The 16,653-nt window shown below is 31.0% G+C and overlaps 1 protein-coding gene across 1 annotated transcript; it reads right to left on the bottom strand.

Moving 5' to 3' along the window:
• Positions 1–2,718: 2,718 nt before the first annotated feature.
• Positions 2,719–7,321, bottom strand: LOC149400819 (basic helix-loop-helix (bHLH) DNA-binding superfamily protein). The gene is made up of 9 exons (XM_089611760.1): positions 6,687–7,321; positions 6,027–6,378; positions 5,555–5,632; positions 5,058–5,123; positions 4,603–4,668; positions 4,158–4,217; positions 3,921–3,965; positions 3,521–3,568; positions 2,719–3,277 (listed from the first exon to the last, which is right to left on the bottom strand). Exons 1-9 carry the CDS (start codon positions 6,998–7,000, stop codon positions 3,143–3,145), a joined length of 1,164 nt encoding a protein of 387 aa, XP_089467886.1. The 5' UTR covers positions 7,001–7,321; the 3' UTR covers positions 2,719–3,142.
• Between the last annotated feature and the right edge of the window lie 9,332 nt (positions 7,322–16,653).

Genomic DNA, 16,653 nt, shown 5'->3' with positions numbered 1-16,653 from the left:
CTCTTCCTCCATTGTCGAAATTTGGGAATTTAGGATTTCTTATTTGGGAATTTATGTTCGTCGATGTTTTTATGCTCTTTGTTTTAATACGAACCCTCTTTTAATTCAATTTATTTGTTTTTCATTTATTTAATTTCTCATTCTATTTAAAAATAAATAATTACAAAATACACTCTACTTAAAGCCGATAAATTTTGACCATAAAATTGGTGCTTGTAGTAACGGCAACACAAAAACAAGATATTAGGTAGTTTTTTCATCCTAAAAAAAGTTTAAGTAACAAAATGGATGTACACGAAAACAATATGTATTTTTACCGGCATTAAGAAACATAACTCAACTACAAAAATCAAAACAAACCATATAATTCGAGCATATTATCACACTAATTTCACCTTCTCCTATATAAATCAAAACAAAAACCTATACTTCGAGTATATCTCACACTAATTTCAAACAAAAACCTAGATTTTGAGTTTATCTCACATCAATTTCATCCGAAAAAAAAGAAATTTAAAACAAAACCTTAAATTCGTGTATTAATCAAACTAATAACAGACAAAACTCTAAATTAGATTGTGAATCAAACAAATTCGAGCAAATATCATGAAATTCGGGAAAACACCGTGAAATTCGAGAAAACACCATAAAATTTGAGGCGAAGAGAATTTAAATGACCCATCAAGCTTGTAGACATATACTCAGAAAACGCAGAGAAAAGCAAGATATAATTTATTAGCGTAGGCGTAATATATGGCTCAGGGTCAGGGCCAAGCAAAAAAAATGATAGTGCAAACAATTATTAGCAAAGAAAAAAAAAAGTATAGACTAATATTTACAGAAAAACAAAAGAAAAAAGTCATATTTTTGAACTTTCGTAACAAAAAAAAAAACAAAAAAAAAGACTTAAAATGAAATTCAATAGTAGTGTATAAAAATGCTTTCATGCATAAAAACAAAAAACAAAAAAATTCAAATAATTGCTGTTGGGCTGTCGATGGGCCCAGATAATAATTCGTACTACAGGTACAGCATAGGAAACCAGGTTATGTATTTTGCAAATATTAGTTGTTATATATTATGTCACGATGACAAGTGCTCCACGTCATGCTAATCGGGCAGTGTACCACACGGCAGCCTTAAATGATGACACGTTTCACCATTTAATTTCGAAATTTTGAGCCAAAAAAAAGAGAGTATAATTTCGAAACGAAATATCGAGTACATTGGTCCAAAATATATTGTGGGATTTTAGTTTCTCTGTACTTCTTACACAACTGTGTTCTATACTTTTTTGCAACGCATGCTCTCAATTTATTAAGTAGATTAATCTCCGGAAATATAAATAAAAAAGAGAGACATGAGTAAATTGCATTATCTAACACACTTTCTTTCTTTCCTTCTATTTCACTAACACAATTTCTTTTCCCCGAGAATCTTACATCAAACGCGAGAGAGACTCATGGTCTAATCAGTATATTCTCATGGACAACTTTAATAATCTGTCAAGAAAAAAGTAAAAGAAAGAAATAAGTTACGGGAAGGGTAAAACTTGAATAATGAGCGTAAAAAAGTTCATCTTTTTCAGAATCACTTAGCAAAGCGTGCACACATTTGTTTATTTATGGTCAATAGCTTAGCTATATATATGCATGCTTTTATTCACTATAGTATGATTATTATTATTAATCATATTGTGCATGTTCATGAAAAAAAAAGCATAGAGTGTATGATGTGGTTTTGACACTTGTCTCTTTACCGTGTACGATGTGATTTTTGACACGTGTCTCTTTCGATCTTTCAATACGGATAGTTTCTACCAAAGTATTCATTTTGGTATGCAGAGTGATACTCTAGCTATAAAGAGACTAAACCTAGCTAAGCTACAATCTAAAACTTTGTCCTAAAAATATATATCCCAAATATACAGTTGTTTATTTACAGATTATAATTAATAAATCAAGAGATGGACAATTAAGATTTGGTACTCTAAACAGACTAGGTTTTGTCATTTGTGAATTGTGACTCAGATTTTGGTACATACTACTATAGGGTTAGCCAAACCAATGTGCGAGTTTTAAACAAGCTATATTAATTATTGGAAAAACTTGCCACTTTATCTTCTTTCCTTTATTAACTTTATTTATTTATTATGTACAATGTCTATTGAAGTAATGCTTTCCAAGGTTCCTCATGCGTAAAAAGTGATTGTTCTATATGTGCCAAAACTTTCTAAAAGAAAGATTTGAAGGCTAGTCTAACTTTTAATAAGAATTTTCCTTTGATAAAAAAAGTAACGTTTACCTTGGGCAGTGCAAAAAAAAATTGTGCTTGTAATCAAAGTGCCTTCATTAGGGCCTAATTTAGTGATCAAAGTACCTTTTTTTTTTTTAAATCTATATACGTACGTACGTTCAAGACTTTGATATAACTTTATGCATTTAAAATCAAGATAGGACGATGAAGAAAATTTGAGAAAGTTATTTAATTAACATAATCATAGACATGTGTATTTGTAAGATGTCTTATAAATTATTGTTATATACGTGATTGTTATACACTATATTTTATCATAAGTTCAATTATTCATGCATGATTTTACTTCTTCAGATTATTTCTTACATTGAATATATATATATATATATATATAATATGTATATATATATATAATATGTATATATATAATATTTTTATGAATAAAATCAAAGTGATTGGAGGTAAAATAAAAAGAATTTTACTAGATACTTGAAATCATTAGTACATTTCTAATATTAAAACTGCATGTACAAGAACATGACAATTGTGGCAGCACTTATAAGAAATGAAAAACACCATAGACAATTTGATCAAATTAAAAGCCGAACATCAGTTTTTTTTTTTTTCCCTTCCCATCCTTAATAATAAAAAAAAGGATTACAATTACCATATATAAAAATATATATATCCCAAGTAGCATCAATTAGATAGCAGCACAAAAGAGGTTGAAGATTGTATAGCATCATGAGCAATCAGCCTTGGAATTTTTTTCTTAGCAGAGTGACTGCTCATGATGTTATATCGTTCCCAATGAAACTCTCCTCTGCGCCGTCGATGCTATTCGAAAACCCGACCAAATTAACCGGTCCTAATAATATTATATTATTTATCTGAAACCGCTGAGAGCCGGGGCCCAATAATCCGCCCCATTGTCGCTCCCGACTTGGAGTGTGCATGAAACCGGCACCAAGCACAGGCCTCTACTCCTCAGATCCTTCCTTGCCTCATCAACCGAATTTTCCTATTAAAAAATATAATTATATAAAGCTTAATTAATCTAAGAAATCCACATTATATATTTGGTTAATCTATTTATCCCTAGATCAAAGCTCCATAAGAGTGGCTGAATTTCTTAACCATTATACCTTTAGAGAAAGGAAAAAAAATGATAATGACGCGGTGTTTTTGTGTGATTATTATTTTAATATTTGTGAGAGATTTGGATGAAAAAAGAGTTATAATAAGGAAATAATTAAATTCTAACCTGCTGAGCAGAAGCTCCAACCCTCTTCATGCAGTTGTCATTCAGAAGCTGTAATAGTCAAAGCAACAATGAAATCATTAGCTTATTGGAATTTTACGTACTAAATATATATTTTAATGAGAACATGTATTACTTTTTGTTTTTAAATCAATATATATTTAATAAACCTATAGTCTTTATGTTTTAAAATGTACATGGACTTTATATTAGAATCTTTAAAAGCTGATCATACCATTGCCGTTCAAAGACTTTGCTCATTTATAGTAGTAAATTAAAAGAAAGAAAAAGAATATTATGGTGAAATTAGCTTTATTCTAATGGCTTTATGGATATGAAAGGTTTTAGTTTCCCAAATACAACTCTTTTTTAGATTAAGCAATGGATCCAATAAAAAGCATACCTGACCAGGGTCTTCAGGGAACATGCAATTCATCTCTCCATTAACCTAACATGAGAAAAAAAAATTGCAATTATTAATTAATTAATGAACAATTATTAACCATAAAAATGTAGAGATATATATTACTCATATTTTCTCTTTCTCTTTCCATAGGAGAAAGAGAAGGAAAAATAAAAAGAGATATTCTTTCTTTGCATTGGGAAAATAGAAAATAGGGTTTATTTATAGCTTTCTTACAGACTGTTGTTGCTGTCGCATGTTTCCAGATCCGCTGCCCAAGTAAGGTAAACTGAGAGCCTGCACGAGGAAGAACTAAAATTAAATTTATTCTTTTTGTAAATATTGATCAAATTTAGATAACTATTGTACCAATTTTATTTTAAAACTAAAAAAAGGTTCATGCAAAAATATGAAGTTAATATAAGTTTATAACTAGTCTTTTTTAAGCATGAAATTATGGCTTTATTGAACATTGGAGGGCTATTTTGTTTTCTTCATTCCATGAATTATAATCCAATTATGTTTGGGAACTTAAATATTTTCTGGTCAAAAGAATATTGGAGGACCATTTTTGTAAGTGAATGGAAAACTTTAGCAGCGATGTGTCATGGCTTTGTTCATAGTTGTTAGCAAAAAAGTAATTGTAAAATAATATATGAAAAGGAATAATAAGAACCATCACCTCAATTTGACTCTGAAGGAATCTAATGTATCCAATAGCTTCTAACAAGACAGAGGCTGTGTCAGTCTGCAAAAAAGAGAGAGTGTGAGAGCGTGGAAAAAGAAGAAGAAAATTAATAAAAATGAAATAAAACAAAAAACAGACACATAACTCCAAAGTCACATTTAGTTGTCTTCTTTAAATGCCTAAAGGGAAAACCTAAGTACCCTTGCATGAAGGGGGAAAAACTTATTAATCTTTATTTCAGCAAAGAAATGTGGAATCTTTGATCATGTGGGGTAAAAAAAAAAGTTATTTTTATATGGGCTTTTTCATCATAGAGAGTAAAGTACACTTGGGAAAAATAAAAATTCTCAACGTTCTGTATGTTTCAATTATCATTTTTCCTTTTTTTTTATACAAAATCAAAATATATGCCTTCTAAATCCAATTGTTATTATAGTCCAATTTGTTACCTTTCCAAATGGAGAAACTAGCTGGTGAAGAGCAGTAATTCGATCACCTAATTTCTCCTTCCTCACCTATTACACAAATATATTTAAATAAAAAAAAATTAATTTAGGAGAAGATTTAATAAAGTAGACAAAAATGTATATGAGGTCAATCGTAGGTTTGATATGCCATGTGGACAAAGTGAGAGAGAGAGAGATGTATCATAAAGAATCATTGCCGCCCAGAAAAATGGACAAAGCAAGAAAGACAACAATTCTCATAATAGTACACACAATACACGTCTTGATTATGTATATATATGCTTGTATGCATATGTATGCGCGTGGGCGCGTGGTGGGGAGAAAATAAGAGAATATAGAAGACAAATAGATGAGGGTTGGGGAAGATATATAGAGATGAGATGAGGGTTGGGTTTGTCTACACTATGAGCACCATTGTTATTTATTATTATTATTAATCTTGTGAATTTACTAAATTACTATACGTTGATTAAAATTACCTTGAAAGTGGTCTGGGTTGAAGAAGCTTGATTAACCCTAGCTTTCTTGAGAGCCCCACCATTTGCAGTGCTGTTACACTTTTAGACAAGCAAGCATAAAAATGTATGAGATAAAGAATATGTTTAGGTATGTGCGGTAGAAATATATATTTGGTTCGGTTATTTCAATATATATGTTGATCATCTCTTGCATAGCAAATATCGATAAAACATATAAAAAGAAAAAAGAGTGGACTAAAAAGAATGTTTCTATTTTAAAATAATAAGACTCCTAATCCAAGTTTGTTGACTTATAATAGTGATCTTAAACTCCACTATAAACAGCTAGCTAGGCTATATTCAGCTTTACTCTTACGAAAATTAATGTTAAAAAATTCATAATATATTAAACCGTACAGTTCTTGAAACCCTAGCGAGCTAATCATGAATACCTTTTTTTTTTTTTTTTTTGGAAAGAAATCATCATGAATACCTCAGAGGAGCGATTCGGTGCGGGAACGCTCCGTGTAACAGCCTGGTGATCTGGCTTGTTAGAGAAGTCTAACATGTTGCTGCTGAAATTGGCTGTGACGCAAGATCTGGGAGAGGATGTTGAAGAATTGGCCATCATTTGATGAGCTTGGTTATTGAGGAGCTTTGATATGGCTTGAAACTCATCGGACGGTGTTTGTGCGTACACGAAGTTGGCCACCGAGTTATTGTGCTCTTGCTTCACAGCCAACAACTGCTCTTCCCAATTCTCGATCACCTTCTTATTGCCTCCTTGGAAATTATTATGGCTCATCATCATATTTCCCTTTTGCTCTCCATCTCCAATTCCACCCCTTAAAAAAAAGAAAGCAAAAACATTAATGCATTTCTTTGTATAAATTACATACCCATAAATAATTTTTTTTTTTTTTTTTTAAAAAGGAGAAGAAGTTAAATTAACCACCCCCATCAGGAGATCTAACTTTTAAGTACTGATCATTAGAGCTTTTTTTTTTTTTTTTTTTTTTTTTACTTTTTGACAACCCACTAAAGAAAGACGGTTTGAGATAGATCGGTAATAAACTATATAACATTTATATAAGAATCAAAGTCGTGTAGTATTTTAATGCTTTAAAATCAAGAAAAGAGAGAGATAGCATACATGAGAAGTTGGCTCCAAGACTCAGGAAGGTGTTCTTGGTTGTCAAGCCAAGAGGGAAGATTGTTATTAGGGTTAGTTGTAGAAGAGTCAGAAGTAGTGGAGCTAGTTGTGGAATTATTAGGAGCAAATTGTGGGTATGAGTTGGTATTTGGGGGAGGCAAGAAATTAGGAGAAGAAGAAGAGAGAGGGTGTTGTTGGTGATGGTGGTGATGAGTGCTTGGTGGTCTCATGGTGTTTATGTTCCACCAATTAGGGTTTCCAGTCGCGGCCATCATTTGTTGCACCGGCGAGTTTTGCAAAACTCCTCTATTCATCCCTATTTATGTATACCTAATAATTCTATATGTGATGTACAATTTTACTAAGGAGCTAATTTCTTCTCTTGATCCACTTTTCCTTCTCTTCTTTGTCTCTCTCTCTCTCTCTTCTTTTCTTTCTTTTCTTTTTTGGCTTTGTTGGACTTGCCAACAACACAACTCTTTGTAGAACTTTGGGAGGTCCTCAAACACTAGAATAAGTAGTAGTATAGTAAGAAGGGAAAGTTGAGCTAGGGTATGGTACTACTATTCGTGAGAGAGAGAGAGAGAGTTTTGAAATGTAATCATGGAGAGTTGAGAACCTTTGTCTTCTATTTCCTCTCCCTTTCCCTCTCTATATCCCCTTTGTTTATTGGTTTTGCTTTTTTTATTTATTTATTTTCTCTTCCTTTTTTTTTCTTTCTTTAATGTTTTATTTATTTAATCTTTTTTTTTCTTCTTTGCTTTTTTCCCCTCTCTCTGCTTTTGCTTTATCTCAAAGCGGGACAGAAAAAGGTAGTATTGCAGTTCCAATTAATTTAGAATACAAAAACTATGTATTTGAGTCTCGCTAAAGTAACAAATGAAATTCATATAAATCTTCTACTTTTTTTAATTAGGCATAGGCATGTGTCATGCTGGTCATGAGTCACGACCATTTAAGTTTTCTCATATATAATCTATTTCCTATCTCTTTTTTTTTTTTTTTTTTTTGTCTTTATTTATTTTCTCTCTCCCTCTATTTACATAATGGAAAAAAATTTGTATCTAATCGAGTATACATGATTTAATTAATGCCGGCCGATTTCTAGCCAATTAGCAATTTGTGAGGATAATAATGAAAATCAGGCTTTCTATTTTTGTGTAGCATAAATATCTAGTTTGTTACATCTAGAGATATTACCCCAACACATACTCTAATCATCATGCATAGTCAACCTTGTCTTTCAATAAAGGGAATAAATCGTGCAAAATTAAATCTCTGGTTTAGTTCTAATCAATTATATTGAATCGTCACCGTCATATGGTTATTATCTTTATTCATTAATGAGAAAATATCAAAGGTATTCTTTTAGTTTAATCGAAATGCACGATATCCTCCAATTTTTAAAAATATCATACATATTTTTCAGTTTAATATAAATGACATATATCTCCCTTAAAAATATGTTATATTGCAAATATTACTCTATTCGTTTATTTTTTTACAAAAAATAATTTGAATTTTCCAAATACCCTTAATAAAATAAATATTTATGTACTGATGTATTAAAAAAATCAAAACTTCTCTTTATAAATAAAAATCATTAAATTTTTATAAAGAAGATTTTTAATTTTATTTTTTTATATATAAGATATAAAATAAAAAGTTATTTCATTAAGGATAATTTGGAAAAATGAAAAAAAAATTTGTAAAAAATAAACGAAAATAGTGGTATTTACAATATATTATATATTTAGGAGAGATATATGTCATTATATTAATTGATGATCTGATATTTTTGAAAATTGAGAATTAAAGAGATACTGTTGATATTTTCCATTCATCGATTACTAGACCACTAAAAGATAACTTTCCTTCTTATCACCTGAACAAAAATAAAATTATTGGCGATACGGGCAGTAATAGTGCCTAGACCGCTAGTTAGTTTTTGCTTTTTGCCATAAAAAAGGTGGAAGTATATATTGGGTTAGTTCAAATTCTATTGTAAAATAAAATGTATGGCCTACCTCCCAATAATTCAATTTATTTTGTCAGTACTCTTTGTGCATATGTACTAGGTATGATTGCTTATTTAAAATTATTAAGAAAATAAGTGGATTCTTAAGAATAATTAAACAAGGGAATTAATTGGCCAAAGAAAAAAAAATGAGAAGAATTTGAAACAAAGGTTAATCAAGATTAATTCATGCCACATAGAAACAAATTATATGTTTGTGTGTGTATATATATTTATTCGCTGATAAGCTAATATTATTTGAAATGTACTAGCTTATAAATAGCTATGATCACGTACATATTGATTTATTTAGCATAAAAGTCATGCTGTACTATGTTTTTAGATAGAAAAAAAATTGGAATTTACACCCATTGGATTTCACAAACTATATATTCCAAATTAGATTACGATGTTTAATGCAATCAACATTCCAAACAAGGTTATATTTTAAAGTATTCGATTTCTTTTTTTTTTTTAGCAATTTACTTTTATTTATATTAATGTCAGTATTTTTTAATTAAATAATTAAATACTACTGTTCATTTCATTTTATCTACTATATTGCTCATAATTAAATAGTACAATACATATCTGTAAGGATACGATAATTAGTACTATTCCTTTTAACCGTTTCTGTATTGCTTTCAAAGCTTTTCTAGGTTATGTGAAATAAAGATCAATTTAATTTTGTATTTATTGATCAAGAGTCTACAGTATCAACTCTTTTCATTTTTAAGTTAAAAAAAATTAAGATAAAGAAAAACATGCATTATATTTCTAGCAATGTATTAATTAGCCAAGAAATCATAACAAGTATTAAGTGTACAAATGAAGTTCCCTATTAAGCCATGATGACTGAGAAATTGGTCATCAAATATAAATGGCTTGACTTATTAATTTTCTGTACTTCTACATAACTTGCGGGGTTTTATCATCCTCTACAATGGGAAAGTTTTAAATCGTACGCCATACTTTATACTTAATATATGCTTCACGTAGTTCGTGTCACATATGTGTATTTTAGACGTACATAATTACCTTAAGATACACAATTAATTCGGAAACTTTGCATATCGTAACTTTTTCATGTTTTTTTCTCTGTATACATTTAAAAATATTTTTCTATATAATAAATTTTGGACTATTTTGCTAACTAGTCAAATCAACCTACTAATATTAAGAGAATAGCCAAAGTTTCATTTAATTAAGAGAATAGCCCAACTATTTCTAAACTACCTAAATTACCCTTCCACAAAACTCTCTCTCTCTCTCTCTCTCTCTCTCTCTCTCTCTCTCTTCGGCATATTCTTCTGCGACGAGAACGCCGAGTCCTTCGGGATGAAGATCGCCACTCCCTCCTCCGTGTCGTTGGCCTGGTTCTGTAGCGTTTCGATGACCTTCGTCGAGATCAGGTGGCCGAGGAACATCTTGAACGGTCCGGCCACGCTGAGGAGCTCCGTAGTTCACGAACTCCTACGTCGGCGTCGGAGATGTCGGAGTCAGCGACGGAGGCGGCGACGTCTTCTGAGCTGACGACAGAGCGATGATCGCCATTGAAACGACGATCAGCGCGAGCTTTCGTGATTCCATTTTTTTTCTCCTCTAAAGTCGTAAACAAGATCCAAACTTAGTAGGTTAATTACCAGGCTTCGTCAGCGGCGAATAATCAGCCGTTTCAGCTTTTCGTCGTCATTAGGGATTTTCTGGCCATGGTTGACTTGGTCTGCGTTGAAATTGTCAGGAACGAACCCTAGAACCCCCAAATTCGCGATAAGTTAATTTAATTAACCTATTGGAGTGAGTTAGGTTAATTAAATTAACTTATTGGTTGAAAAAATTAGATTAGGTTCTGAACTTTTTTGTGAGTAATTTTAATTTACTAAATGATTGAATTAGGAATTAGGTTAATTAATTGAATGCTTTGAATATCAATTGACTTAAGTTATGATTTTTGTAAATTTTTTTAGAATTTCAAATGAATCAGTTAATTAATTAACCTAACTCACTCCAGTAGGTTAATTCAATTAACTTATCGCGAATTTACCAAGGGCATTATGGTCTGAGCCGAAAATATGAGTTATTTTCTTGATAAAATGAAACTTGGGCTATTCATCCAATAAAAATGGTAAACTTGGCTGGTTATAACAAATTTCACATAAATTTTGATTCTTCTATTTATCATGTATATACACACATATATATATATATATATATATATATATATATATATATATATACATGTACATATATACATATATATTGAAACATTTTAGTTGGAGTAATAACATACATTTGGTCCTTTAAGATTTATGAGCAGGTAATTCGAAGTACAAATGGGAACAGGTACAGGTACTCTACGGGTATTATGATATCCGTAATCAATACAATACATGTTAACCCGTTTTCTTTAACGGGTTAGATAACGGATACACCCATCAAGTAGCAGGTGTATAATTTGTGTATATGCTACTCGTTAACCTGTTCACATATTAAATAAAAAAATAAAGAAACAAAATTAATCAATCAATATGTCTAAATATCAATTAAAGTTACAAATTTAAAGTGCTAATGCAATTTAAGATAGGAAAAATTGTACAAAATATCCGTTTGAAACTTATTGATTAGTAAAATAGCCAAAGTTTCAACTTTTCAGCAAAATAGCCAAATTTACGTTTTCAAAAAATTTTAGAAAGCCAAGATTAATTTTCTTGACGATTATTATAAGCAATTTATCACTTTTAAAAAAAAAATCTTTGGGTCAAAAAATATTTGAAACCAGTGGTATTTTGACGATAAAATGCACATTTTGGCCATTTCACTAAATTAAGACAAAGCTTGGCTATTTTGCAAATTCATAATTTTAAATTGGCTATTTAGCTACACCAACCTTTAAAATAAGGGGCAATGACCCAATAGCTCATAGTCCTTTTAAAAATTAGCTCAAGCTTTATTTTATAAAAAAAAAATCCTACTTGTCCACAATAAATTAAATTAACTAAAACATTAATTAATTAACTCTTTTGTTAATTTAATTTACTGCAGGCTGCTAGGCTATTTTTTTAATAAAATGAAACTTGAACTAAAATCTTAAAATAAATTATTGAAATAGTTAGTTGCAACAAAATCCTGTTAGAATAAAAAATACTAAAGTAAATTGGAATTAATAGTTACGACACACAAATAATTTTATTAAATTAGGAATGTATCTATGTCAAAAATTTAAATAAATAAAAAGGTTTTAACGTCGGATTAATAAGCTAAGGGATTTAGGGTTAGCTGCATTCCATGTACACATATACATACCCGTTACAATATGTTACCATTTTAAACGGATATAAGTACGTGCTTAGATCGAGTAATGGGCGAGTAAATGGGTAGTAGGTAATACTTAAATTTCTATTTCAGAGTATATATTTTGTTAAAAATATAAAATCATCGTATATAAGGCGATTTTTTCCTTATAACAAACTGAAGTTTGAATGTGTATTATTATTGTGGTTCGTTTAAGCGAACTAAATAGTGCTCAATGTTCCATATACTCACTACAAATTATTCCACTATCTGATTAGAACAACTATTCATGTACGCTAAATTTGTTAAAATTTCATAAATTTGTGATCTTTTGTAAGAATTGAAAATAAGTATACTCAAAGTCTCAATAATATATAAAAACAATATATTGCACATATGTCTTCGTATAGCAATTATTTTAAACGGCTATGATATGAGTAATGTATTGATTAGTGTACTTAAGAACCGGACCATATTGATACTCATATAAATTTTAATAGCTAATAGCCATACCCTATTCATTATCCATTAATGCCAATATAAGACCCTAATCATGATGGATAGGATCTTGGGAATAGGTGGATATATAGGTAAAATTATCATTCCTAGATGCGAAGCATCAATCGTTGTGTTAGAACTTCCACTTGCAATGATTAAATAAACCAACAAATAAGAAGCCAGTCTCGACAAGACATACTCTATATTTCACACTTATTTTTCATGTTTTTGTGTTATATAATTTAGAATGAATCATTTTTAAGAACACACGATTGATCCATTGATGAAGCCTTTGCATGTATTCGCGAATCACAACATTTATATGTTGATATCAAATTAGATAGATCCTTGGAGAGCTTGACGGACATACGATGATGTGAATGATTGAACAAAATTGCAGTTTCTCAAGTGTATAATGAAGACAATGAAGTGAGATGAATAAGGACTTGAATCTGAGACACTATTTAAGAGTCTATTGTGAGCTCTAATATAATGAAAACATGAGAGAAAAATTGGAAGACTATAAGACTTTGGTTCGGTAAATGCCTAGCTTATTAATTAGCAAAGTGATATTAACTTATATATTAATCATGTTACAGAGTTAATTATCACTAATAATTATTTCAGCTAAGCATGAATGATTTACAAGTAACATGGTATACTATCAAATAATTTGTAAAGTATTTGAAATTGATTTAAATATGTTTCTGCCGTGATAAAATCACTCACGCAAGCATACGTCTAACCCATGTAATATAGTGAATGTAAAAACAAGTGTCGATTCCACGAGGACTAGAAAAGTTAACGTTTTAATCATATTTGTTGCAAATTGATTTCAAGTAAACGGGTGATGCTTTGAAACAAATAACAAAATTAAATAAAAAAAAGTAAGAATAATCATGAGTTTTCAATAAAGGAAAAGTAGAGGTCACGATTTCACCAGAACTAACTACGTTGGAGGTTTCGGGTTCGAACAACCAAATCTACTCCTATGTATACTAGCCTCTTTCGAGTGTTCTAGCAAACCTATGTAGTTGACGAATTGTTATCCTCTCGGACTCTAGTCCTATTGAAACAACTACACACAATGCGACAAGAGTTCAATCGATTAACCAATCGCCTAGAGTTTTCCACTAACTTAGGTCAACGATGAAGACATGAATAAAAGCACGATTCTCCGCGCGCTCTTTCTCAAGCAGTAAACAATCCTAGATAATGGTTCTAATGGTGATCAAGCACTAGAAAAAATTAAGCATAATTTATATCAAGAAATTCATAATAATGAAGCAAACAAGTACTATCTGGCCCTAACAAATCCTCCAACTATTATCAATCTCGGCTATATCGCTACCCCATAAGAAACCTAGCCTCTAATGTTGTTCATGATTATCGCTAAACATAGTAGAATAATTGAAAGGATTAAAATAAATACTGAAATGAAAAAAGAATTCATATTAATCTAAACGATGCCCAACAATATTTAAAAACAACTAACGATAAAAAGAAAGGAAGAAAGAAGAACAATTGGATTTGAGTTCTAGAGATTCGTTGGAGGCGTCGATTCCAACAAAGAGCATTTTTTCTCTATTAAAAAATCTCTCCAAAGTAGTCAAACACAATATGAGAAACGAAAACAGAAGCTAAGATGTGTTTTGAGGTATTAATGACTTCTAAAATAGGTCTAGGGTGATTTTCGGAGCAATATGAGCCTTTGGATTAGATCCAAATGTCCAAAACGTGTAAAATCAGGTAATTCTGAAGCTAGCGGAGCCTTCAGTGAGCGTGTAGGGGCTCACTTGAATGGCACGGCGCGCCATGGCGGAAATCTTTCTGATAAAGCTCTACGCGATCTGTGGCGGGTTGTTCAGTGCAGCGCGTTGATGCTTTGACTAGCATTGACTTTGCATAAAAATTGTCGTATAGCTCCGATTTGCTTCCATTTTCTTCTAAATGACTCTCACGACGTCTCGAAGCTCAATTAAGCACCCAAAACATGAAATTCACTCTAAAAACACCAAATAACCTCAAATGCACTAGAGAAATTGCTAGATTCGCACTCAGAAAAGAGATTAGTATGTATAAAACGTACTTATCAGTTTTATATTAATTTGTATAAAAAAAATTAAAAATAATAGTTCACTTTTTATTGCCCAGAAACCCAAATTAAAACACCATTTTTTTTAATAGTGATACGTTTATATATAATAAATCAAATATTGTTATACGATAAATTCTCTATTATTCTTATACCACTAACTAGTGTGAATGTTGTGGGTGCGGGAATCAACCTCTCTACTTCAACTAGAACAATTAGGACAAAGGCCCAAGTTTGACTAAAAGCCCATGAGGTCAAGGCTTGACTTTGGTTAGGTCTGACAGCCCTAGCGTAAAAGTTGGCCTTTCGTTGACGACACAATGGTGCATCTTGACCAATGTAGAGCTTCATGTTGACCAAAAGAAAAAACTCACGCCGTTTAAGGCTCTTCCCATTTGGGTGTGTACCCAAATGATACTAAAATAAACAATGATTTCATCCGCGAAATATGTAGAGGTTGAAACCCCCATGGCTAATTAGTTTTTAGCCGCGACATTAGCCATAAAAATTGTCGACCTTACATTTTTTAATGCTCCATCAAAGAAGGCAATTTAGCCACGCAAAAACATCGAGAGGAAGAATGATCTCAGTTGCCTACAAATTCAACTCATTTTAGATAAAATTGGACATTATTTTTATATAAGCACATCAATATTTATTCATTTAGTTCGACTTCTTCGTTATCAAGTTGTAGAGCTTGACTAATTTATACTTTTTTCCCAATCAATAGATCGAATTTATTATTTATATCGCATCGCCCATCTTCATAATTTACATTTCATAGTTTCTTCTCATATATTTTATAGAAATCTTGAGATCCACATAAAAATATAAAACGACGTCCTCAAACTAGATCACAACGTTTTAAGAATGATTTTGCATCAGCAATTTAGCTGTCTGTGAGAAAATATAAATATTCCCAAATCTAGAAAATTGACTTAAGCTCGAATCAAAGAGAAAAACGACTACCTCTGCTGATCTAGCTAAACCGAACTCGAAAGTCCCTCCAAGTCGGAAGAGATATTGAACTATATTTTCGTGAATGTCGACCAACAAGAAGAATTCTAGCATGCCATGCAAGCTCAGCTGGAGACTCTAGTCACAACTAATCTTCCCTTGAGTCAAGGATTAATGCGGGTTAGGTCATGAACGTTAAATCGGCCCAATGCTCCTATTCGGAAGGGCAATGAGGTCTAGCCCTTCCACTAGCAACCCGATTACACGTCAAGATCCACTTTTTAACGAGCTCGAGAGCTGATTTTGTAACGTTCCTTTTTTATGGCGTTGGTCTTTTTAAAAGGGGATTTCTGGGTGTTCACCATAATTTCGTGTCTAAATGTCGTCGTTAGCATATTTGAGTATCGAGACTACTAAAAAATTAACAATGCTAAAAAAAGTAATATATAGCAGGTCGAAGAATTACAAAAAATGTGGTGTAATCGTGGAATTTTTCATAGTTTCTAAAAAATATGTATTACCTTTGAATTTTTTTTAAAATGTGGTCGGAGTGTCCAAAGATTATTACATATAAGTATACCGTTTTTTAAAATATGTAATAACCTTTCGATCATCGCTTAACTAAAGATGTGTCTCAAAGTCTATTTACATTTTTTTTATCTTATGTATATATATAATATATTATATGTATTATGCTATAGGTTTTCACACCTTTTTTCTGCACAATTATGGGCGCTCGAGAATAATAATTATTTGTGATTGTTGTACCAAAATATGATCATTGTATATCATATTCTTTTGAGTTCACAACTAAACCAACAAATAATACCAAATTAAAACACTTCGATCTAGCCAATACTTGATCAATGATATAAAAAATAAAAAATAAAAACTTGCGACGAGACCCCCACGAAGACCAACTTAAGAACATGTACAAAACTACAAATACAATGCAAATATTCTTTTTGATAATCTCTATTTACATATTCAAAGTTTATTCAATTGGTTAATCTCATATTCGATTTCTTTCTCATTAGTTTATTCAATTGGTTATTTACATATTTATACTGATGCTAATACATTAAGTGCCTAACCACTCGTCTAACAAC

Source organism: Urtica dioica, chromosome 4, assembly GCF_054948205.1.
Source record: "Urtica dioica subsp. dioica isolate 48M chromosome 4, U.dioica_male_clone48M_v1_H2, whole genome shotgun sequence".
In the NCBI taxonomy this organism is placed as follows: Eukaryota; Viridiplantae; Streptophyta; class Magnoliopsida; order Rosales; family Urticaceae; genus Urtica; species Urtica dioica.
Note: the sequence above shows the minus strand (reverse complement) of the source record. Positions and strands in the feature narration are given on the sequence as shown.

What these genes read in the sequence shown, in the direction of transcription:
- LOC149400819 (XM_089611760.1), bottom strand. Translation starts at nt 7,000, where the DNA reads ATGAATAGAGGAGTTTTGCAAAACTCGCCGGTGCAACAAATGATGGCC. An exon ending in TGCGACAGCAACAACAGTCT is followed by an intron (nt 3,966 to 4,157) that starts GTAAGAAAGCTA and finishes TTCTCATGTTAG; the next exon opens with GTTAATGGAGAGATGAATTG. An exon ending in TCCCTGAAGACCCTGGTCAG is followed by an intron (nt 3,569 to 3,920) that starts GTATGCTTTTTA and finishes TGACTATTACAG; the next exon opens with CTTCTGAATGACAACTGCAT.